At 40.0% G+C, this 25,085-nt stretch overlaps 4 protein-coding genes across 5 annotated transcripts; 2 read left to right on the plus strand and 2 right to left on the minus strand.

Annotated features, from left to right (window-relative positions):
* Positions 1–448: 448 nt before the first annotated feature.
* Positions 449–3,852, minus strand: LOC115017852 (post-GPI attachment to proteins factor 2-like). Of its 2 annotated transcripts, none has more exons than XM_029446564.1 (6): positions 3,574–3,852; positions 3,202–3,381; positions 2,869–3,118; positions 2,304–2,410; positions 2,095–2,203; positions 449–1,934 (listed from the first exon to the last, which is right to left on the minus strand). In XM_029446564.1, exons 2-6 carry the CDS (start codon positions 3,367–3,369, stop codon positions 1,804–1,806), a joined length of 765 nt encoding a protein of 254 aa, XP_029302424.1. In that variant the 5' UTR covers positions 3,370–3,381; positions 3,574–3,852; the 3' UTR covers positions 449–1,803. The 2 variants fall into 2 exon arrangements, with proteins under 2 accessions (XP_029302424.1, XP_029302423.1); XM_029446563.1 differs by having other exon boundaries at positions 3,739–3,817.
* A 464-nt stretch (positions 3,853–4,316) lies between these two features.
* chrna10a (cholinergic receptor, nicotinic, alpha 10a) lies at positions 4,317–7,873 on the plus strand. The gene is made up of 5 exons (XM_029446792.1): positions 4,317–4,377; positions 5,381–5,526; positions 5,688–5,842; positions 6,564–7,096; positions 7,188–7,873. Exons 1-5 carry the CDS (start codon positions 4,317–4,319, stop codon positions 7,871–7,873), a joined length of 1,581 nt encoding a protein of 526 aa, XP_029302652.1.
* A 1,748-nt stretch (positions 7,874–9,621) lies between these two features.
* LOC115017638 (olfactory receptor 52N5-like) lies at positions 9,622–10,539 on the minus strand. Its single transcript, XM_029446274.1, has one exon. It carries the CDS (start codon positions 10,537–10,539, stop codon positions 9,622–9,624), a length of 918 nt encoding a protein of 305 aa, XP_029302134.1.
* A 7,918-nt stretch (positions 10,540–18,457) lies between these two features.
* On the plus strand, positions 18,458–19,387 carry LOC115017637 (olfactory receptor 52B2-like). Its single transcript, XM_029446273.1, has one exon. The coding sequence runs from the start codon at positions 18,458–18,460 to the stop codon at positions 19,385–19,387; it is 930 nt and encodes a 309-aa protein (XP_029302133.1).
* Positions 19,388–25,085: the final 5,698 nt, after the last annotated feature.

Genomic DNA, 25,085 nt, shown 5'->3' on the forward strand with positions numbered 1-25,085 from the left:
GTAATAAGCACCCAGTTTCGCCCCCTAACGTCCGGAGTGTGTACTGGACATCACGCCGAAATAATTTAAACAAATTGCAGAAGTTTGCCATCTAGCGGATGGTTTAAGCCACCACACTAGGGACGCAATTTGGCAATAAAAAGCCTTTCTCATTTAAAAGTAGGAGAAAAGCACAGGTATGGGCTCACTGTCACACAGCCATCGTTAAAGTTAATAGTAGCACCTGTGCGTTTAATACAACCACCACAAGTTAAAGTGTCTGCTGTGAAAAGCCTATTTAATATGTTGCTGTGGTCATATTGTTAAATTGTTTAACTGCTGTGAATTGTAAGTAAATTGTAATGAAAAACTATTAGTTATTGAAGGTTTTGTTTGACATATTTGAAGAGTTGTGTCTTGTGTAAAAACATTACATTTCTAAAAAATATTCCAATGTTATGCTTTACATGTGACAGAATATATTTGACATATTGTGATGCATATTTATATCAGGAAACTGTTGTTAATAATGCAACAATGTCGACTAATCCTATCTGTCATACATCCACACGTCTGCCTGTACATTACATTTCCATTCATTAATTGACATAAACACATTAGCCTACAAACGTAATGTACACTAGCTGGTGGAACCATAGCAAGAATAAATAGTTTTCTGAGTTTTGTTGTAAATTAATATGATTCAAGGTATTGCGGACAAAATTAAACTTCTTGCTAATGCTTGTTCAGTACTTGCATCATCAGGTTTGAATTTGGTGGGAGGAGGATGACAAGAGGCTTCAGAGCATTGCAATTTTGTTGCAGTGTATAGCATACACACTTATATCTAAAGACCATATTTAAAGTACACTTGTGGTGCATACAATAACATAAGGTACTGTTAGAACTATTAAAGAAACATTACAGTAGATCATGTTTGTATGGCCACTCAACCACTGGGTTTTTATCCAGCAGCATTAACTTTTGGGTCACAGTTAGGTAAGCGATGCGTGATCATAATACCTGCAGCAGATTAACAACAGGGCATTAAGGTCACATGTAGTACAGAGAATTCACATTTGAGAACATTCAAAACATTATTTCAAGCACAGATATTTTTAAATATAAATGAACATTTAAAATCTAAACAGGGCTAATGACAAAGTATTTTAACACCAGTGGTCTCAATACTAAATTTTAAAAATTACCATAGAGTTGCTCTTGTTGGCAAACTCTTTTGGGAATGGTGTGAAATAACTACACTATGTCAGAGGCCATTGTTTCTGTGGGGTGACAGTATCTGAGACTCAAAAGTGTAAATGGTCAAAGGAAAGGCCATGTGGACACCTTGCTTTCCGCTATCTCACCCTCTACTTAATAATATATAAATATTTACCCCTTTATGTATTTCAAAATGAAGGCCAAGCATACTTGAAGGACTGTCACTTTACTTTAGCACACAAACAGTATGACAACACACCTTTTTTTCTGCATTGTTCAAAAGTTGAAATTCCACATTACATAAAACAGTGTACTGTATGTGAGTCAAGGAATCCATTAATGAGACACTGAGGCAGAACAATGCACTTACAGCTCACTGAATTGACCAGACAGTAGCACATGTGCATATCTTTTGTTTAAACGTGTTGACATCTACACCCATATGGACTTGAGAGCCATCATCATCTTCCCCTTGTGAAGGATCAAGGCTGTTTACATGTGTCTGTTGTTGTTGTTGTTGTTGTTGTTGTTGTTGTTGTTGTTGTTGTTGTTGTTGTTGTTGTTTGTTGTACTTGCACTTGGTCTGTGAATGTGAATGTTTAGTCAGAAGTCTTTATCATCGGAGGATGAAATGACCATGACCTCCCGGCTCTTAAAGTCCCAAACTGCTGTGAGATGGAAGGCCATATTGGAGAAGACCACTAGATACTCAAACAGGGCAAATAATGTGTAGCCTGTGAAAAAAAGAAACAGGGGTATATGATAGACATATGATTTGGTTACATTACTGTTGATATGACTGACATGTTTTTGAATGTTGTGTCATTCTCCGTTTAGCACTGTTATCAACCCTCACAGATTCGATGGAAATGATCAAACTAATGTAATACTTACTCCCTGATTCACAGTACATGTTGTGTTTCCAGAAAAAGAATCCGGCGAAAGTACAGAAGGATACGTTGAAAAGTAAGAAGCGCACTTTCCAATGGTGAGACTTGGCATCCTATAGTGGAGAAAAAACAAAACAGAAATACTGTTGGACTGAAATGCTGCAAATGACATGAAGATTTTTAGTCTGTAGTTTGTGATTTGGCCTTTCTTACCTCAGGACTTAATGAATACTTCTTAATAGTCTTCCATAAACGGCAAGTTATCAGCATGTGGATAATGGAACTGACCAGGAAGAGGACAAAACCTTCTTTATGTACAACTAAGGAACAAAATATACAAAGAGAGGGGGACAATTGGTCAGTAAAGCACAGTAAGTTGAGTTGAGTCAATGCATCAACCTGCCTGTCACAGTATGCAAACAGTGGGCCTTTACATCGCTACAACAGTAACTTTACATCGCACTTCAAACGAATGAAAATGTAAAATGACTAGTTTAATGCATGCCCGGTAAGGTTATTCATTCTCCTGAATAGAAAATAAAAAGGTTAGAAAAGAGGCTTGATTTGCAACCTTCACAACAACATATCCTAGATCTATCTTCACTCTGTATTTGAAAGCACCAACATTTCAAAGCCTTCAAATACATTTAAAATCAAATCAAAATCTCTGTTAATTTAGGAGTTCAATTAAAGCTTCACAGTTTGTCATGATTCAAAGGGAAAATAGGTTTGAATAAAACCAATAAAAACTCTCCAATAACAACTATGTATTACTCACAGTATGTTTCACTAGATGATACATATGTGAGAAGCAAGAGGCCAAGGTTTTCGCAAAGAGAAAAGACCAGGTTTAAGCAACTGAGTAAACTCTCAGGGAACCTCGAGGCAAAACGTGTCTTGTAGAATTTGAAGTAGGTAAATGCCACCAGGAGCCTCGGTGCTGAGTGCAGTCCGATACAGAACCGCCATATGTGGCACTCAGGACTCAGGCTTATTGAGGCACTGATAGATGGCAGGTAATTAGGAACCTGGAAACACACAGTAATGATTTAGTATATCATTAGCACCAAAGAAAAAATGGTTGGTTCAGTTTGTAAAATAAGGACATTACCTGGCAATGTGTACCAGTAGAGTCCTCATAATGAAAAACAGAGGATATGAAGACACAAGATATAAGTCCAAGAAGTGGTAGGCACACAGTGCTCACAACGCATGCGGTGAACGATACTCTGATGAGCAGGGGTCTCTCATGCCCCAAGATACTTGAGCCTTGTAGCATCTTGGTCTGAAACTGTGAAAAAAGTAATTTAAGACATTTTGCAAAGGCAATCGTACACATGCACATGTAATGCATGTGGCATTAATAACTTGCTCCAAATAGGCTACATGTGAGGCATTTATGGTAATTAGTAAATATGTATGCACAGTAAAAGGCTTCACTCAATTATTTGGGGCATTTTTTAACCTGCATGCATTTACTGACCTTTAAAGGCTGAAAAACGAAATCAACCGACCTCCACTAGATTTGCTGTTTACCAATATGTTCCACTACAAACTGCATGCACTTGGCTTGTCAATAACTACGCTATTACATTACTACATAATGTATGATATCAGGCTGCAGGATGGACCTGAATATTCTGGATACCATAGCATTCCTGTGGTATTTGCATCCACTAAATGTAATTTGAATGCCCCCAGAAGACAATAATAGGACCGCGGGTGAAGCATCCTCCTTCTTGGGCGACAGATAGCAAGAGGAAAAAACATCAGCACCCGGAAGCGGAGGAGAGTGATGAGGCTACGTTTGGGCGGCGCAGCCTATCAAAACTGATGCATAGATCACAGACGCGTTAAATAATGTATAGATTACAATGTGTATCTCATAGACACAATATAAAAACAAATAGTGCGTGATGTGTTATTGGGCGACGAGCCTCGGAGCTCTCCGTGGTGTAGCACAAAAACAAAGGACCGGCATTTATTTTTATTTCATGTTTTTCATATCCTACCAGAGAGCCTGAGCTTGTGTGCAGCCTACTGCATGCTACTGCCCCGCCTCCCTCCTCTTGTATTGTCAGTAGCACTTGGTGGAGTGCAGTTCACAAACAGCTGCATTCGCTCTCAGTCTGGTTTACCTTTTTCTGTTAGTTTTTGTGTGTGAATGAAACCTGTTAGGCATACAGCTCCAATGGTCTTTGGATCGAGATAACTTGTTTCAGCAAAATGAAACGATGGAGAATCCAAACTTTATTTCGCTTGCTTCTGTGTGTCAGTATTTTGCCAAGTAAGTTGCATAATTTTATTTTTAATTTACCTAATGTGATCAAAAACGTTGTATTTTTAATAATCTGCTGATTTTTGCAGTTTAAGTTAATTCCTGAGAGAACACCTCAAACAATATGCCCACAAAGGATGACAATGAGATGCTAAAAACATTATGCATATAAATATTGTCTATCGACTCTGATCCGCTTTGGTTGTGTTTAATTTTATTAATGTCCAAATGTTCTATGGTTCATCCTTTTCCTCTCAGACTTCCATTCCTCTTCCACACAAGCTGTTGCCCAGAATCTGCAAAAGTGGAGCCAGTTGTTCAGAGATTTGCTATCATCATAATCCCGTAGACCTTCTTTGTATCCAGCTCAGAGGCTTTATTGAACATGCGTTTCAGGGTTAACATCTGGCAGGCCTAAATACAATTTACATAAACAAGCTACAGTTACAATACATACTAGTGTTTCCATTTAAAACTATTAAGCTACATCTCATTTCAGAGTTCCTGGTATCTTGGATTTAACAATGTAGAAGTGGCATGAATCATTTCCTTATAAAACATGAAAGATATATCTAAAGATGGCTTGTTGCTCGTTTTACACATAAGTGTTTTGATTTAATCTCCCTGTGTAGGCTCAGTTTGTCATATGAATGTTCAATCAACACATGCTAAACTCTACATAAAAGTCTGAACGGACAGAGTCACTACTGCTTAATGGCAGATTTGCCTGATCTCTATGTAGAGCTTTATAGAAAGGGTGATTTAGCTTGACATCCTTCTTTGTCCCCTTCCACCATCTGTCATGCGTTCACATTTTCTCTTCACATCTTCCCACCTCAGCATCCATATTGTTGCCTCTTTGCTGAATGTCACAGGCCAGACAAATGATCACATCAGAATTTCCTTTAGAGAAAATACTTTTATTTAAAGTAATATAAAGAAAAAGGAATGTGAAATACAACAGGTGCTTTTTGGCAATATGACTGTGAGTTGTTTTCTCTCCCTGTCTTAGCCTGTTGGTGCGCTCAGGGGAAATACGCACAGAAGCTCCTAAATGATTTATTTACCGACTATACTAGTGCGCTGAGGCCTGTGGAGGACACTAGCACCATACTGAATGTGACCCTACAGATAACACTGTCACAAATTATCGACATGGTAACACACCACAGTGCACACGAGTCACCACCAGGTTGTATGTGTTAAATGAAGATACCCACACAATAATTCCATTTTTATATTTGATCATATTTCTGTATGACCTGCAATATGACCCCTGTTGTTGTCAATTATTTTCTATCATTTTCAATGTTTTACAGGATGAGCGAAACCAAATTTTGACTGCATATTTATGGATACGGCAAGTGTGGGTTGATTCTCACCTCAAATGGAATAAAGATGATTACGATGGACTCGATACCATCCGCATACCTAGTAGTTATGTATGGAGACCTGATATAGTCCTATATAACAAGTAGGTCGGACTGGTATTGGGTTAATCAGTGTGGCTCCTGTTGGTCGGTATAAAAGGCACAAGCTGAACATTCCTTTAAGCCATTATTTATAGGAGTGTCCAGGCCTTTGTCTGCTTTTTATACTGAAATAATGACAATAAAAAGAGATAAATACATATTGAACAGTACAATTAAAATCAGGTACCACATTTATGACAGAGGAAGGAAATATCACCTGAGTAAATGTAAGGCGGCCAGGGAGCAATAATTTCTAGAGATGCCTCTGATGACATTACATTGATTTACATCAACACTGTGATTATTGTACTGTAAATGCTCTTATTCTGTCTAATCTTGTACTAATTGTTATGTTTTTGCTGTGAAGCACTTTGGGCTGCAATTCTTGTATGAAAGGTGCTATACAAATAAAGCTTATTATTATTATTATTATTATTGATTATGATAGCAGCTTACAGTATGTACAATAACAAAATGCTGACAAACACATTATTTAAAAAGCAGACCCAACACTGAGGAATGAGTGCAACTCTCCTAAATGCGTTGACTCTTCCCTCAGTTGGTATACTTGTGCCTTTTGTATCCTGATCAAGTTTCTTTCTCAAGTTTTATCCTCCTACTCTTGGACATTACAACTGCTCCTCAATTATTTTATAAAGGTATCCAAAATATCTTTTCGCTCTTGGTATGAAACTCAATGTCTATGTTTTCTTTGTTTTTAAGTGCTGATGACCATTTCACTGGCTCTATGGACACGAATGTAGTGATCCGGCATGATGGCCAGATAATGTGGGATTCCCCTGCTATCACAAAGAGCTCCTGCAAAGTGGACGTGTCCTTCTTCCCCTTTGATGCTCAGCAGTGCAGGTTTACATACGGCTCCTGGACCTACAACGGTAACCAGCTGGACATCCTGAACGCTATGGAGAGCGCTGACCTGGCAGACCTGGTGGACAATGTGGAGTGGGAGGTGCTGGGTATGCCGGCCAAGAAGAACGTTATCCAGTATGGCTGCTGTGCTGACCCATACCCTGATGTGACCTACACACTGAAACTGCAGAGAAGAGCTTCCTTTTATGTCTTCAACTTACTTATACCATGTGTAATGATCTCTTTCCTGGCTCCACTGGGCTTCTACCTGCCTGCTGACTCTGGAGAGAAGGTGTCTTTGGGTGTCACCGTGATGCTGGCACTCACTGTCTTTCAGCTATTGGTTGCAGAGATCATGCCACCCTCTGAGAATGTACCACTTATTGGTGAGGGCAATACAATGGGGTCAAATCCAAACGTATGTGATGATGGTGCGTTAGAACGCTGTTAATTTCCCTGTCTTATTTTCTTCCGCAGGAAAGTATTACATTGCAACGATGACCATGGTCACTGCCTCCACTGCCCTGACCATCTTCATCATGAACATACACCACTGTGGCCCTGATGCCAAGCCTGTTCCCAAATGGGCCAAGAAAGTAATTCTGCAGTACATGGCCAGAATGTGCTTTGTTTATGAAGTCGGGGAGAACTGCTTGTCACCACAGCCGGAGAGACAGGAGCCTCCACTTGTGAAAAACAGTAACTGCAACACGAATGGTCAGTCAGGACCATGCAGAGAGGACTGTGTCTTAAAAGTGGAGACAGGACAAGAGACCACAGAGGAGAGGGAAGACATGGATCAGATGATGAGCCCAGGGGGCTCAATTGGGAAGAACCCCACCACCAACTACAGCACTTGGAAGAACGGCATTTTCATGAGCATGGACTGTGGAGATTCGATGGGTCAGAGGAGATGCAGGAAGGGAGGTGTGAGTGATGGAGAGAGACAAGACAGAGAGGTTTACTGCAACAGCCAAAGCAATGAGAGGCCTCTGCTGCGTAACATTGAGTACATAGCCAACTGTTACAGAGATCAGAGGGCAACGCAGAAAAGGACTGGGGAGTGGAAGAAAGTAGCTAAAGTTTTAGACCGCTTCTTCATGTGGATATTTTTCATTATGGTGTTTTTAATGAGCCTTCTCATCATGGGCAAAGTCATCTAACTGCAGATTTGAGAAGTTGGTCTTAATGGCAGTATTAATTGGTGTACATATCACAGATATTATTACAGGTTAGTATAATAATTCATTAAGTACCACACTTAGCAGTAGTTTAATTAACATTAAAATGTTCCTAAAGTCTTAGAAATGGTCTATTCGGGAAGGCTTGTCATCACCAACCCTACTGAAGTCTTAATTATAAGTAGAATTAGATCTTAGATAAACTTCTTGTTTATGGATTTTGTCGTTGACACAATTTTGTGCTTTTACTTTTAGAATAAATAAAAAATATTGATTAGTTTCTGTACATTTATTTATTTGTGTCTGAAACAAAAAGTGAAGGGATTCAAAAAGAAACATAAGATTGACAAATAAATATGATATCCATTGCTGCTTCACACATTTTAAACACATTTTGTTGTGTTAAAGGTAAAAAAGCAGTTCTGAAACCAATTAATTATTTTACTGATACAGTACAAAAGGACAAAGATGATACAAACAACACACCAGATAATAATTATTGTAATTTCTATAAGTAATAGACTTTAGGAGGAGGTAGAACAGAAGAAATACTTTATCAATCACTTATTGGGGAAAATATAATTTTACTTTTATCACATGAATCAATGAAAGAGAGAGATAACTTTACAACTTTACAGAGCAGTCAATATGTCAAAAGATACAATCAGCCAAGCTTCTGTACATAAAATCAGAGCAGGAGAAAACAACGTCTAAATGTAGCTCACATGGATTATCCGATAAATCCCCTGGATCAACACCATTTGCGTGTATTAACCTGGTCTTGCAAAACGGGCTATGACTCTTTAATCATAACCAAACGGGATAATAAAATGCTTAATCAGCAGAACTGTTTTAAATCCGTTTTGATTTTGAAAAACTACTTGTGAAATGTGTACCATCAGGTGGTGAATTGCTTTTCAGTCAGAATTAAACTGAGATGCACGGGACAATTTATTTAGACCACAAGAACTGTAGAGACTTGTAGAGATTTACCTTTCTTGTGATTCAATGAAAAGAGTCAAATTAAGTTTTAAAAGTTTTAACAGGTCAAGGACCAAAACAGATCTGGATTTGGGATATTCTGAGAAAAAACAAACATCTTTTAGGACCAAAGAGTACATGTGTGTTGTGCATTGTTATACATTTATACAATTGTATGGACACTATTATATGCACAACAAGTAAAGTTTTGTGTAATGTATTGTTGTACTGAAAGTGACGCACAGTGTTTACATCTTATTCTGAGTATGTCAGTAATGTGTGTGCTCCATGAAACATTACCATAATCCCTACAACTCAGTGAAAACAAATACATGAATATACACTATGTATACTATTCTTGAATTAAGACACAAGAGGTTGGTAGAGAGTTTGTTACTGGGGTCAAGCACACAGGGGCCGGTGTAGACACTCATTCTATTGTCTTCACACTTTATGAGGGTAATTTGCTTTGTTGAGTTAAAAAATTATTTCAACTGAACTGTCATTTATCCATAAACCACATACACTTTGATAACAGAAGATAACGTTTTAGTGTTTCCTTGCCTGTTTATGATTTTTAAGATATTGAAACAAGATCATTTCAAAAACGTACAAGTGTATACAGAAAGAACTGCAACTTAAATATTTGTTTTTATTATTGCTTCAATTGAAACAGCATCTGTATATAAAGCATATTTGTCTTCTTGATACAGTATGAACTGTAAGAACACAAGACAGATTAGGTTGGACTAACTTCTTTGCAGTATTTGTATAATTTTATCACGCAATGACCTTGTTTGCATTCCATAAATGATTGGATTTAAATTAGCAGGGACCACATGAAATAAAATATAGGCAATTTTCCTTAAATCTGGATAATTTGGGAAACGATGCAATATGATTGTTAAAAACCCCGACCAGAGCATAATAAGATAAAGAACAAGGTGGCTTGCACAAGTTTGAAGTGCTCTGCTCTTCATCTCTTTGTTTTTCTTGACCCAGCAGATGACAGCTATTCTGAAATAGGTGACAGCAATGCCTCCCATCGAGCAACTAAACAGCAACACAGTGAAAAAGAGTCCATAGATATTGTTGCTGGACACATCGTCACAAGAAAGCTTGAACAGGGATGCGTTGTCACAGTAAGCATTTTGTATAAACGATCTACAACGGGACAGCCTCACTGTGAGACCAATCAAAACAGACACCAGCACTAATGACACCCCCCACGCAGTAGCCGAAAGTCTGATCACAGCTTTGGTAGTCATAATTGAGTTGTACCTCAAGGGATGACATATCGCCACATATCTGTCAATTGCCATAATAATGAGAATCATATGTGAAGCTGATCCGAACGTGTGGCTGTGAAAGGCTTGAATCACACATCGGTTGTAGGTGATAAACCGTTCTGTTGAAATGATGTGAGCCATCAGCTGAGGCAGTAAGACTGTGTTACCTATTAGATCATTGACAGACAGGTTACAAAAGAGAATATACATGGGCTGGTGCAAACTCTTTTCAGTGAAGATAAGCACAAGGACTCCAATGTTAGAAACAAGTAAAGTTAAGTAAACAAAAAGCAGTAAGAAAAATAGAGGGTACGTGAACTCTGGAGATATGTCAAAGCCTTGGATCTCTATGAGATCACTTGTCATGTTGCTTTCCATTCTGTTTAAATTGATGAAAAACCTAAAAGAAGAAAACATGTTGGAGGCTTCAGTAGTGATGGGTGAAAACAAAAATATACATTGAAACATATTACATTTGAAATAAATACACATTTTGGGTTGCATACGAAGAATCTTTCTGGTATTTAATGCACGTTTCATTCTTCTAACCCAAAAATACATCAAGGGAAAAAGAAAAGATAAGTAAAATATGAATACTGAATGAAATACTTACAAGAACTAATCACAATATACGATGATTTGCAAATGATTTGCATGTAAAGACATTACTTACTTTTTTGATAATTGTTTTCAGTCTCCTCCGAAGAAAATACTTTAACCATCTGAGCACAAATGTGTGCAGCGAAGGCAGGGACTAATACATGATGAACATGACATGTAAAGTGACATAATACAACAATGATACTTTATCCTGTACAAATATATAATGAATGGCTAACCGAACCAACCAGGTGTGTTGAAATAACACTGCAGCATTTGTTCTCCCAGATGATACTACGTAGCCTGTGGAGGCTGGAATCTCAACTCAGCAGCTAGATCTGGACCTCTTTTATATTCATTGTCATTAACATGTGACATAAATTCACTGTCTTCACCAGTAGAGTACAACAAACAAGGTTAAGCTCCTTGTACGGTTGGTAATCTTTCGTTTTGATATTTAATTTAGCTTGTTGGGACACATCTGGACAGTTGAAGGTCAGAACTAATTGTAAGGACATTACATCCTTTTTTCAACCTCTTTTCCTGTATTGTTTTTAATACCACTCGCAAATCAAACCCAAAAGTTACTTTTTGATGATTGAAATGCATATGCTATGCAATTGATTATGTCAGCAGAGTGATTATAATGGCATGGCTTAGGTGTGTGAAGTAGTGATGGGTAAATTAAGCTTTTGTGAAGCACTGAACCACTTCAGCCAATTGTTTTGAAAATGGGTTGCCTGTGTGCCTTTATTAGTATTAGCACAGTGCACATCATGTGTGCAGACACAAACTCCGTCAAAAGTCTTTACACATTTTAAAGCAGACTGACAGCTGATCCAGCTGTGATAGGCAACATCAGAAATGGACGTCGCTTCATGTGACACTTCAGATGAAAGGAAGTCTCATTTCTTAATTTCCTCTCTCTTTGCATACTTGGGATGTACCCTGTGTTTTTGGCAGTTTTCTACAGAACCAATTAAATAACTTTACACGGAGCGCTGCCCTCCCTCAGGTCCTCAGCAACACACACGCCAAGCAAGAAGTAGATTGGTCTGAGATTTGGTGAGATAATCGCACACACACACACACTTGTTGAGTTGTAGAGTATCTGTTTCTGTTATTTTAAATTATATGTGTTTTCATGCTTTGTATTATGCATTTTTTTTATTAATATACTTTATAAGTACTGTTTTTCAAAAATGTCATATAAATAAAGTTTATTATTATATTTTTTATTATTAGTATTTCCATAAAAAATGAACACATAATTCCATACACTGGAATAGAACTGTTGGAATTCAATTATGGCAGCAAATAAAACCCATTTATTAATATATATATCTATAAGCAAAACTACAGGCCACCTATGGGACACGTTAGAGTTTAAAGTTCACCTAACCTGAATGTGTGTGGGTTGGGAAGAAAGTTACCCATGTAAACAGAACGTGCAAACTCTACAAAGAAAGGCCCAAGATACTGTAGCAGATTTGCATCATGCGCTTTAAATTATTATGATTATGATAATTATCATACTTAAATTATTGTATAGACCAGTGGTCCCCAACCACTCGACCAGCCCGGTATCAAATGACCCGTGGACCGGGCCGCACAGAAAGATTGAATAAAAAAATATTTTATTTTGAAAGGTTTTATTTTGAAAAATCACCGGATACATCTGTCTGTGCGTCTGTGTCACTTGACACATCTCAAGACGCTCGTCTGTCACGTGAGGCAACGAAGCCTTCATAACGGTTTCGCCGGCACCCGGCGTTAAAAGACAAGCCCTTGGAGTTTTGGAAAGAAAAAAACATGAACAAGAAGGACATAAACAATTACTGATGGCCACCACATCAACACATGCGAGTGCACTGAGAGCGTCATACTTAGTGACTAACTGTATTGCTAAGAGAAGAAACCTTTTACTATTGGTGAAGAATTTATACCCCCATAGATAATGTGCAAACACGTGACAAAACTGTGTGACGTATGCGTGCGACTCCATGTTGGATGATATACAAATCAACAATGGCGTCTAAAGCGAACAACAACGGCAATACAACTCCGACTTCTTCAAAGTATTTTGACTCTCTGGAGTTCTCTGCAAAGGCAAGATTCAGAGGAAAAAGTCCAAATTTGCGGCCGTGACTCGTACACGCTAAAGCCGTCGGATTATATTGAGGATTTAGATTCATTACCGCCGATTGAATATCCGGATATTGTGAACTACCATGTGCTACAAACGTCGTGGGCAAGCAACACACAAATGAAGGCATACAAGAGCTTAGGTGCTTATAATTTCTTTGTTTCTGGCTGGGTTGGTACCAAACCACTGGAAGATGACAGGGTGCTCGTCCATGCCCGTGTAAATCACTCTCAAAGAGCTTGAGATACACCGCTCAAGCCATGGTTTGTGAGTGAGAAGAGCGGCAATGTTATCCTCGCACACTGTGATTGTATGGCTGGATTAAGCGAAGCATGTTCTCATATTGGTGAGTCTCAAGAATAAGCCAAACAAAAACATGCACAGAAAAAAAGAGCAAATGGCTGCCATCACATGTAAAGAAAGTGCCTTATTTACCAGTCAGCGATATGGAGAAGTAAGGTCTTACAGTGTTCGGGTATATCATAAGCACAAATGTTTAACGTAAACATTGAAAACATAGCTTTAGCATGAGCTCTTACCAGATATAAAGTGGATGCAACACACACGGGTGAATTGTGCTTTTTCTTCTGTTAAATCCTCACGAGTTATGTTGCTAAACCACAGTTTACGGCGTTCGGTAGACAGCAATTCATCCCTCTTTTGTGGATCGTTGTTTTTGATGATTTTAGGAAATCTAAATAACCGTTTCTCTGGGTCAAGAGTAGCGTTATGACCACAATTATACACTGCGCACACGATTGGCATTTTCTTTCAATCTTAGACGTTTAAATACAAAGAAAATTACGAAGCGTTGCAGCAACTGAAACGCGAACGGGCGCCGTCTTGGTTGTGTATATCATCCAACATGGCTGATTTATGGGTTGGGACGTAAGCGTGACGTCACATGAACACGATCTATATTGGACAAGCTCGTTGCAGAGACACAAGCTCAGGGCTCCCACTAAATGGTGATGGAGAGTTTTTTAATGCACTTTATATTTGTTTTTATCCCGGTCGTATAATTCTTTTTCGTCATATTTATTCCCCCCCAATCCAATCCACCTCCAGGTCAAATCAATTATTAAAGCAGCTCAAGGGTCCGTAATGTCCATTCCTCTTGGGTGACATGATTAGTCTTTCCTGATGTCCTAATGTCCTAACAGCTCTTTTGTGTGCATGAACAAGGTCCTTGTTCCCAAAGGCCTGATGTGACCACTTCTGTGCTCTGTTTCAATGAGTATTTTTCTTCTGGGACACTTAAACAAATAAGAAAAGGTTTTATAAAATGTTGCATTTGAATGGAGAGAAAAAACACCCAAAGCAAAGACTACATTATTGTGATGCCTCAACTTTAACTGTGAACTTTATCCGTTCAAATATTTGATATATTAACTCACTTAGTGATTAAAGTTACAAGTCATAATGTCACATGGATCCTCCCATGTGACAGCCTCCCTTGGGTGTTATTAAACAACATTCTTCATGAGCAAACAACATCTTTTTACTAATTGTCCAGGGATTAATTACAATATGAGACAGTTAATAATACATCATTTAATTAAATCTCAAAGGAGCTCATTAATACATTTGTTTTGACAAAAGTAATGAGGTTAGATAGCTGATCTAACTCTAACAAATTGTATTGTATCATGGTTACATTATTTTGGTCATATAATCAGCTCTGTCTCACATCAGATACTAATGGTAGAATTGCAATAATACATTATTTTCATAATTAAATGTCCTAATGAACTTGATGTTTGTCCATCATCTGTTTCTTACATCTTTAGCCTGTTTCCTATGCTGCAGACAGATATCTCAGCGCCTCTCAGCGCATCAATTTTCTGGGAATTAATTCAGTAATTTGAGGTCAGCTCCACAGTAAAACATTTAGCATCACCACTGTCTAAGCACAAAACTCCATAACTTTAGTTCCTTCTGCTGTAATACTTAACATAATTATAGTTCAATAATTTCAGTAATTTATTTGGGCATAAAATGCATTCAAATTAAAATGACCTTTAATACATGCTGAGTTTCAATAATTTGTTTTCCTTAATAAAGGTATCCAAGAACTTACTGTAGAAGATTACATTTTTTGTGCCAATGTGTTTTCTGCCGCCTTCTATAGGCCTGGAGTGTGCTAATGAGGGACCAAAGAGTCGGGACCATGTCATAGACTGTATATACTGTAAGAAGTGTATTGACTTCACCCATTGGTTTGTGGACTACGGTTTTAAAGACTTGGGTTTGGATGTTGCCATTTTTGTTTTTGGCCATCTTGTTTGTTTAGGAACCAGAAGTGACTGGAAAGGATGGAGCAAAATTTGAACATAAGGATGCTCATAAGTGCACGTGGTAACAGAGCACCCTAGGCCAAAGGTCAATGATCGATTTTGTAATCGTATCATCTGATCTGAGGCCGCATGTTTTGGATACTCGGGTGAAGAGAGGGGCGGAGCTGTCAACTGATCACCATCTGGTGGTGAGTTGGATCAAGGGGATGGGGGAGACTCTGGACAGACCTGGTAAACCCAAACAGATAGTTCGAGTGAACTGGGAACATCTGGAGGAAGCCTCTGTCCTGGGGATCTTCAACTCACACCTCCGGCGGAGCTTTTCAGACATCCCTGGGGAGGTTGGGGGCATTGAACCTGAGTGGGCGATGTTCAAAACCTCTATTGCTGAAGCTGCAGTGATGAGCTGTGGTCTCAGGTGCCTCAAGAGGCGGTAACCCTCGAACACCGTGTTGGACCCCGGTGGTCAGGGAAGCCGTCCGACTGAAGAAGGGGTCCTTCCGGGTTATGTTATCCGGGAGGACTCCGGAAACAGTTGAAGGGTACCGAAGGACTAGAAGGACGGCAGCCTCTGCCGTGTCAGAGGCAAAGCAGCGGGTGTGGGAGAAGTTCGGAGAAGCTATTCGATCGGCACCAAGGTGCCGCTGGAAAACCATCCGGCACCTCAGGAGGGGGAAGCGAGGAACCATCCAAGCTGTGTACAGCAAGGGTGGGACCCTGCTGACCTTTACTGAGAAGGTTATCGACCGGTGGAAGGAGCACTTTGAGGAACTCCTGAATCCGACTAACACGCCTTCTATGGTAGAGGCAGGGCTGGAAGCTGATAGGGGATCATCGTCAATTTCCCTGATGGAAGTCACTGAGGTAGTCAAACAACTCCACAGTGGCAAAGCCGCAGGGGTTGATTTGATGATCCGTCCAGAAATGCTGAAGGCTTTGGGTGTTGAGGGGCTGTCTTGGTTGACACGCCTCGTCAACATTGCTGTGGAAGTCTGGGACAGTGCCTAGGAGTTGGCAGACCGGGGTGGTGGTTCCCCTATTTAAAAAGGGGGACCAGAGAGTGTGTGCCAACTACAGGGGCATCACACTTCTCAGCCTCCCTGGTAAAGTCTACTCCAAGGTACTGGAAAGGAGGGTTCGGCCGGTAGTCGAACCTCTGATTGAAGAGGAACAATGAGGATTCCGTCCTGGTCATGGAACAACGGACCAACTCTTCACTCTCGCAAGGATGGGGCCTGGGAGTACGCCCATCCGGTCTACATGTGTTTTGTGGATCTGGAGAAGGCGTATGACCGGGTCCCCCGGGTCATACTGTGGGAGGTGCTGTGGGAGTATGGGGTGAGGGGGTCACTTCTGAGGGCCATCCAATCCCTGTACGCCCAAAGCGAGAGTCGTGTCTGGATACTCGGCAGTAAGTCGGACTTGTTCCCAGTGAATGTTGGCCTCCTCCAGGGCTGCGCTTTATCACCAATCCTGTTCGTGATTTTCATGGATAGCATATCGAGGCGTAGTCGTGGAGGAGAGGGGTTGCAGTTCGGTGACCTGAGGATCTCATCGCAGCTCTTTGCAGATGATGTGGTCCTTATGGCATCATCGGTCTGTGACCTTCAAAAGTCACTGGATCGGTTTGCAGCCGAGTGTGAAGCAGTTGGGATGAGGATCAGCACCTCAAAATCTGAGGCCATGGCTCTCAGCAGGAAACCGGTGGATTGCCTACTCCGGGTAGGGAATGAGCCTTTACCCCAAGTGAAGGAGTTCAAGTACTATGGGGTCTTGTTCGCGAGTGAGGGGACGATGGAGCGAGAGATTGGCCAGAGAATCGGAGCAGCGGGGGCGGTACTACAGTCACTTTACCGCACTGTTGTTTCAATATACCGGTCGATCTTCGTTCCTACCCTCACCTATGGTCATGAAGGCTGAGTCATGATCGAAAGAACGAGATCACGGGTACAAGCGGCCGAAATGGGTTTTCTCAGACGGGTGGCTGGCGTCTCCCTTAGAGATAGGGTGAGAAGCTCAGCCATCCGTGAGAGACTCAGAGTAGGTAGCCGCTGACATCCTTTACATTGAAAGGAGCCAGTTGAGGTGGTTCGGGCATCTAGTAAGGATGCCACCTGGGCGCCTCCCTAGGGAGGTGTTCCAGGCACGTCCAGCTGGGAGGAGACCCGGGGAAGACCCAGGACTCGGTGGAGAGATTATATCTCCTCACTGACCTGGGAACGCCTCAGGATCCCCCAGTCGGAGCTGGAGGATGTGGCCAGGAGAAGGGAAGATTGGGGTTCCTTACTGGAGCTGCTGCCCCCGCGACCCGATCCCTTATAAGTGGTAGACGATGGATGGATGGATGAATGGATGAACTGAAATCACACTGTGGAAAGGGTTGAAGTCCTAAGACGCAAACACGTAGAGCACACACACTGGACAAAACTGTGTGGTAGCAACCTGTCAAGGGTCAGACATCTCACTAAGGTGGGAGTATGTGTGCCAACAACAGATGGCTTGAGGATTCACTGTCCCTTCTACATGTATGTTGAAAATAAAAACATACATTTGTGAATTATTTTAATAGCTCAGTGTTGTATGCAAGATGTATGTTTATAAATGTCAGTGGCATGGCCACCATGCACCTTGCAGATGTTTAAAATAAAAACATGAATGTATGAACCTGTGTATAAATTAAATAGCTTAGTATTGAGTTCACAATAACAGGGTAGCCATTTCTATACATGGCACTAGGCCCAGTTTAATATAAAACACAAGTTTATACAATATATATGGTAGTGGGTCCCTGCTCCATCCCTCCATAAGTTTTGGGGTCCTTGGCCTGAAAAATGTTGAAGACCACTGCCCTAAAGCATACGCTGCTTAATTATCTATTTTACTCTAAATGACGCCATTATTTACAAAATCAATGATGTATTGAAGAATACTTTCAACTAACGATTGAGAATATAAATTTGTCAGAAAATGTTTACTAAGGCAATAAATTAAGGTTGCCAGGTCGCTACACTTACAGTAATCCTGATATTGCTCACCTTTTCAAAGCCAATGACAATCCCAGAGGCAAAAGATGATGTAAACAAGTTGTTGGTAACATGGAATAAAACCGGATGGGCAGGGCAGTTCTCAACAATTCATGCAGTACTTATTTGAAAGTGACATGATGTCTAACTTGTAAATGCTTCAAATGCAATTTCCAACAATGAAATTTTATCACCTTTTTTGTTACTAATCTACAATAAGTGGAGAAAAGATGGAGAACAAATCTCTTAGGTTTAGCTCTGAGTTAAGCCTTGACCCATTTGTTATTCCACCTGGAGGAAAGTATCCCATATTTTTGCTTGGTATCACAATTTATTTTTTGGGCATTTTTTGCAACCTGACCTTGTTGACATTGATCATTTTGAAGAGGAACCTTCACAAGCCCATGTATTTCATTCTGTTTAGTCTTCCTCTCAATGATCTGATAGGCATAACTGCAATGCTACCAAAAGTGCTTTCAGATATTGTTACAGAGACAAATACGATTTACTATCCTCTCTGTGTTTTACAAGCATTCTTGCTCCACATGTATGGTGGTGGAATTTTGTTTATTCTTGCAGCAATGTCTTTTGATCGTTATGCTGCCATCTGCATGCCGTTACGCTATAGTTCTATTATGACTCCCAGAGTTGTTATTTGTATTATCTCTCTAGTTTGGGGTCTTGACTTTGTCTTGATTGTATCATTGTTCTCTTTACAGACAAGGCTTCCCAGGTGCAAATCTGTGATTATGAATGTGTTCTGTGATAACCCTACACTACTGAAGCTCACATGTGGAAACACAACACTCAATAATATCATAGGATTATTTAGCACAGCTGTCATGCAAGCTTTAAGTGTGTCTATCCAGGTATTTTCCTACGTGAAGATTCTGATCACATGTGTGTTTACGAGGAAGTCTGAAGAAAAGACGAAAGCTGTCAACACGTGTGTTGCACAGTTGCTTATATTAATCATATTTGAGATTGTAGGAACTTTCACAATTTTATCTCATAGGTTCAAAAATGTCTCGGCTGACTTGCAAAAGATAATGGGCATGCTAATATTTCTTGTTCCTCCACTTCTGAATCCAATTGTATATGGGCTGTATACAAGTGAAATACGAAACACTCTCCTGAGAATCTTAAAGAATAGAGTATGACAATTCATTATGAAACTATGCATGGTACCCAAGTGCATGAAATTGAATACAAGCTAAAATCACTTTCAACAACTTTGTTTGTTGTGGAAACCCTGAATTATATATGGAAAGGCTGTTTTCTAGTTTAGGACAGGAAGTTTTACTCTGGATTTGAGGTTTATTGACTGAAATTGTGCTTAATACTCAATACTCAATACTCAATCACCATATTAAGAATGCTGTGGTCTTGCAAGACAAGATGAAACTGGATGCATCTTACAGTAGTTATACAAATATGTTACTTGACCATGTAGTCCTGTTAGAAGTTTGGAAAAACACTTTTTATTGTGATCTTTCCTTTTATGTTTCTATTCATGTGTACAGCATGGTGTGCTGTATTATGGTGTATGGTTCTAAATAGAGATGTAAGTCTCATACTACACATAGTCTAACATGTAATACTTCATTCCTCACACATTGCAATTTAATGAAAAATATTTTATTAAATGTTCTCAGACATGTTGCTTGTTCTTTACTTGTTCTTATCCTCTTCGCATGTGATTGTTGTTTAAAAATCGTTGGCTATAGAGAAGTGTTCACATTTATATCTACTTATCATGCACTCTTGACATTCCACCATAGCAACATGGTGTCTGCAAATAACCTTGAATCAATTAATCACACTGTAATTATTGCAGACCAAACTAAACACAAATTATGTACAAGATGTGCTGATATTTGCTTTGTGGTGTGTTAATAAAATCCAAATCTTCTGATGTATGTCATGTTGTTTAAAAAATAAAATAAATTTTCATAGAAACCAAACTGAGTTAGATGAGAACTAAATACATATAATTAGGTATAATTTCTTATAGCAAATTAAGAAGCTGAGGGAAAAAGAAAGTAAGAAAAACAGTGCCTACCACAGATTTTGACATTTAATTGTGCTTGTGTTTTCCCCTGCTCACACCACCTCTTATCACAGCTAAATAATTCAATAAATAGTTTTTTCAATAGAAATAGTATATACAATTTCACTCCCTATGTCAGTCCTGACAACCTTTTGCATCAGCAAAAATCATAACTGTAACATGGTTTATCCTTGTGTTTTAATATACATCCTACAGTAATGTAAGGTTGCACTGCAGATAGTTGAAGAATCACTAAGAAGTAGTTCCTGTTTAACTGAATTGAGGACAAACTAATTTTCTAATGTTTATTTCACATATCTGAATTTACATACTGACCACTTACTTCATCATTCTGAGTGCCATACAACATAAGTTATTATATCTGTGCCACCTCAGGTAAAGGTGTACATTATACTGAGTAGTTACATAGTAATTTCTCATTATTTCATGATTATTTTATATTACATAACCTTTTTGAGCCCCATCAAACAAAGTAAAGCAGAATCCAAAACTAAGAAGTAGCAACACAGTTTTAATTGAAATTCAACCTGAACAAATGTAATAAACAGAGTACAGTATGGACCATTGTAATTAAGTTAATAAACTTGACCATGAAGCTGTGTGGAAAGGCAAAAGCACCAAACACAAACTGTGTTCACCGAGTGTACTGAGTATTTACATATTTACAAGAATTCCAGTGATAGTAAACCTGTTGTTTAATTTGGAGGACTTGTTGGGAGACCAAGCTCCAAGATAATGCATCAGCCAAAACATTTTTCTCATTTCCTGTTTTTTATAGTGTTGTGTGGTCCACTGCACGTGCATATTAGTGTTGCTCTCCCTGGCAAAACAGTAAGGTAATTCAGGTTGTGACATCTCAACCCCGAGGTTGTCTTAGCAAAACACAAGATTGACTTGAACATTTTAGGTGTACCAAAACACCTGCACTTATCTGCATGAATCAGATTTGACTGACAGCTTGGTCTGGAGATCATAATGAAATTAAATATATGGCCACTGTTATGGTAGTCAATCAGTTGATCTGTGGGTTTATGGACTCCATAGGATGAATTTTATTCTCCCTTCATATGATGTTGGTTTACTGAACACACATTCAACTCATGTTTGACTCCATTGATGTGAGAATGCTGTAAGAGGTCAATCCTCTGTTGTCACACAGATGACAACAATAGTTTCGTACCAATAAGGATACACCACAGTATTCCACAAAATGTGCATTACATTATTGTCATATTAACACCTACTCCTCTTTTTTACTACTTTTATTTTTTTAGTTAGTATTTTGAGGTTTTTTTGGTTGGGTAAAATTAGATAATAATGTAGCTTACTCTAGCTGGCTCCCAGAGAGCTATCTATTTGATGCTTAATTATGTTTGTCTGGCTGACTATGAAAATTAATCTAACACATAGGTGCCAAAACCTTCTCACTACTAAATAAGGACAGCCACACCGCCGTGGCACACCACCCTTACCACGCCAGTGAGGGTGTATGGCAGGGCTATTCAACTTCATTAGCAAGTGGGCCAAATAGGAAAATCACTGGGGGTTTGTGGGCCACACAATACTTTGTCAATCAATCACTACAAATAACTCTTACTTACAGTAGTGTTAATAGTTACTAATACATGAAATTAACTAGTCACATGCATCCTTTTTTCACTTTAATTGTATCACCATTGCAGAAAAGCAACCAGTCCAAACTAAAAAAGTAGGAAAGCTATGGTTACAAGGCTTGACACAAAAGTGCAAAATGTTGCATCTTTAAAACCAATGAGAAAAAAGATGAATATAATAAAACAGTATTCATCACATTAACAGTAAGTAGCCTGTTTATAACATCTTCAACACTTCCAAACATACATAAGGTGCTTTGAAAACAAGTCCATATCCATACAATGAAATACTAAATGCAAATAGAACATAGTAAAACAGTAGCCATCAGACTCACAATAACATACATATCTTTCACATTTTTACAATTATATAATTGTAAGTAGGCTTGTTTGAATCATAAAGCGGATCTGTCTTTGCATTTAAACTAAGATTGCATTACATTAAGTCAGGTGGTGTACTACTATAGAACTACCATACATATCAGACTACTGTCATTTTGACCCTGTTTGAGTCAGTGAGAGAAATTACACTGCCTAGATTTAGCTATTTCCGCATAGTTTTGCTCGTAAGTGGTAAGGGCAATCCTGAGATACTCATGCAACTTCTCATTGGTCATGGAGTAACGTGCCCTTGTTTTGATGGCATTCATATGAGAAAAGCTAGACTCACAGGTATAGGTAGATCCAAACATTGTCAGTATAAGCAAGGCCACCTTCCTTATTGTGGGGTACTGATACTGGCTAACATGGTTAGACAAAAGGTCTACTACGTCAAGTGCTGTTTTAAAGCAAAGGAAGACTGCACATCAACCAGTTACATCTGAAAGATGCTCTCATCAATACAAGATATTACCTCTTTTGGTTTTACACAAAAGTCTGTGTCAGGCTTGATGGAAACGGTTCACGAGCAAACTGCAATACCTCAATGGAAATGCTGAAGCCTTGGGATCTCTCAGTAAAGTTCTCAGTCAATTTTGCCATGAAGTCTGTCATGACTGGTGTTATGTTTGCTCATAAATGCACAGAGTTGTCCAGAAATGCTGAAGGCTTTGGGTGTTGAGGGGCTGTCTTGGTTGACACGCCTCGTCAACATTGCGTGGAAGTCTGGGACAGTGCCTACGGGGTGGCAGACCGGGGTGGTGGTTCCCCTATTTAAAAAGGGGGACCAGAGAGTGTGTGCCAACTACAGGGGTATCACAATTCTCAGCCTCCCTGGTAAAGTATACTCCAAGGTACTGGAAAGGAGGGTTCGGCCGGTAGTCGAACCTCTGATTGAAGAGGAACAATGTGGATTCCGTCCTGGTCATGGAACAACAGACCAACTCTTCACTCTCGCAAGGATCCTGGAGGGGGCCTGGGAGTATGCCCATCCGGTCTACATGCCCAAGCGAGAGTTGTGTCCGGATACTCGGCAGTAAGTCGTTCCCAGTGAATGTTGGCCTCCGCCAGGGCTGCGCTTTATCACCAATCCTGTTTGTGATTTTCATGGACAGGATATCGAGGCGTAGTCGTGGAGGAGAGGGGTTGCAGTTCGGTGGCCTGAGGATCTCATCGCTGCTCTTTGCAGAGGATGTGGTCCTTATGGCATCATCGGTCTATGACCTTCAACAGTCACTGGATTGGTTCGCAGCCGATTGTGAAGTGGTTGGGATGAGGATCAGCACCTCAAAATCTGAGGCCATGGCTCTCAGCAGGAAACCGGTGGATTGCCTACTCCGGGTAGGGAATGCGCCCTCACCCCAAGTGAAGGAGTTCAAGTACCTCGGGGTCTTGTTCGCGAGTGTGGGGACGATGGAGCGAGAGATTGGCTGGAGAATCGGAGCAGCGGGGGCGGTACTGCAGTCGCTTTACCGCACCGGTGTGAAGAAAAGATAGTTGAGCCAGAAGGCAAAGCCCTCAATCTACCGGTCGATCTTCGTTCCTAGCCCTCACCTATGGTCATGAAGGCTGAGTCATGAACGAAAGAACGAGATCACGGGTACAAGCGGCCGAAATGGGTTTTCTCAGACGGGTGGCTGGCGTCTCCCTTAGAGATAGGGTGAGAAGCTCAGCCATCCGTGAGAGACTCAGAGTAGAGCCGCTGCTCCTTTACATTGAAAGGAGCCAGTTGAGGTGGTTCGGGCATCTAGTAAGGATGCCACCTGGGCGCCTCCCTAGGGAGGTGTTCCAGGCACGTCCAGCTGGGAGGAGACCCCGGGGAAGACCCAGGACTCGGTGGAGAGATTATATCTCCTCACTGACCTGGGAACGCCTCAGGATCCCCCAGTCGGAGCTGGAGGATGTGGCCAGGAGAAGGGAAGATTGGGGTTCCTTACTGGAGCTGCTGCCCCCGCGACCCGATCCCTTATAAGTGGTAGACGATGGATGGATGGATGAATGGATGAACTGAAATCACACTGTGGAAAGGGTTGAAGTCCTAAGACGCAAACACGTAGAGCACACACACTGGACAAAACTGTGTGGTAGCAACCTGTCAAGGGTCAGACATCTCACTAAGGTGGGAGTATGTGTGCCAACAACAGATGACTTGAGGATTCACTGTCCCTTCTACATGTATGTTGAAAATAAAAACATAAATTTGTGAATTATTTTAATAGCTCAGTGTTGTATGCAAGATGTATGTTTATAAATGTCAGTGGCATGGCCACCATGCACCTTGCAGATGTTTAAAATAAAAACATGAATGTATGAACCTGTGTATAAATTAAATAGCTTAGTATTGAGTTCACAATAACAGGGTAGCCATTTCTATACATGGCACTAGGCCCAGTTTAATATAAAACACAAGTTTATACAATATATATGGTAGTGGGTCCCTGCTCCATCCCTCCATAAGTTTTGGGGTCCTTGGCCTGAAAAATGTTGAAGACCACTGCCCTAAAGCATACGCTGCTTAATTATCTATTTTACTCTAAATGACGCCATTATTTACAAAATCAATGATGTATTGAAGAATACTTTCAACTAACGATTGAGAATATAAATTTGTCAGAAAATGTTTACTAAGGCAATAAATTAAGGTTGCCAGGTCGCTACACTTACAGTAATCCTGATATTGCTCACCTTTTCAAAGCCAATGACAATCCCAGAGACCGAAAGAACGAGATCACGGGTACAAAATGGGTTTTCTCAGACGGGTGGCTGGTGTCTCCCTTAGAGATAGGGTGAGAAGCT

Source organism: Cottoperca gobio, chromosome 13 (genome assembly GCF_900634415.1).
Source record: "Cottoperca gobio chromosome 13, fCotGob3.1, whole genome shotgun sequence".
NCBI classification, from domain to species: Eukaryota; Metazoa; Chordata; class Actinopteri; order Perciformes; family Bovichtidae; genus Cottoperca; species Cottoperca gobio.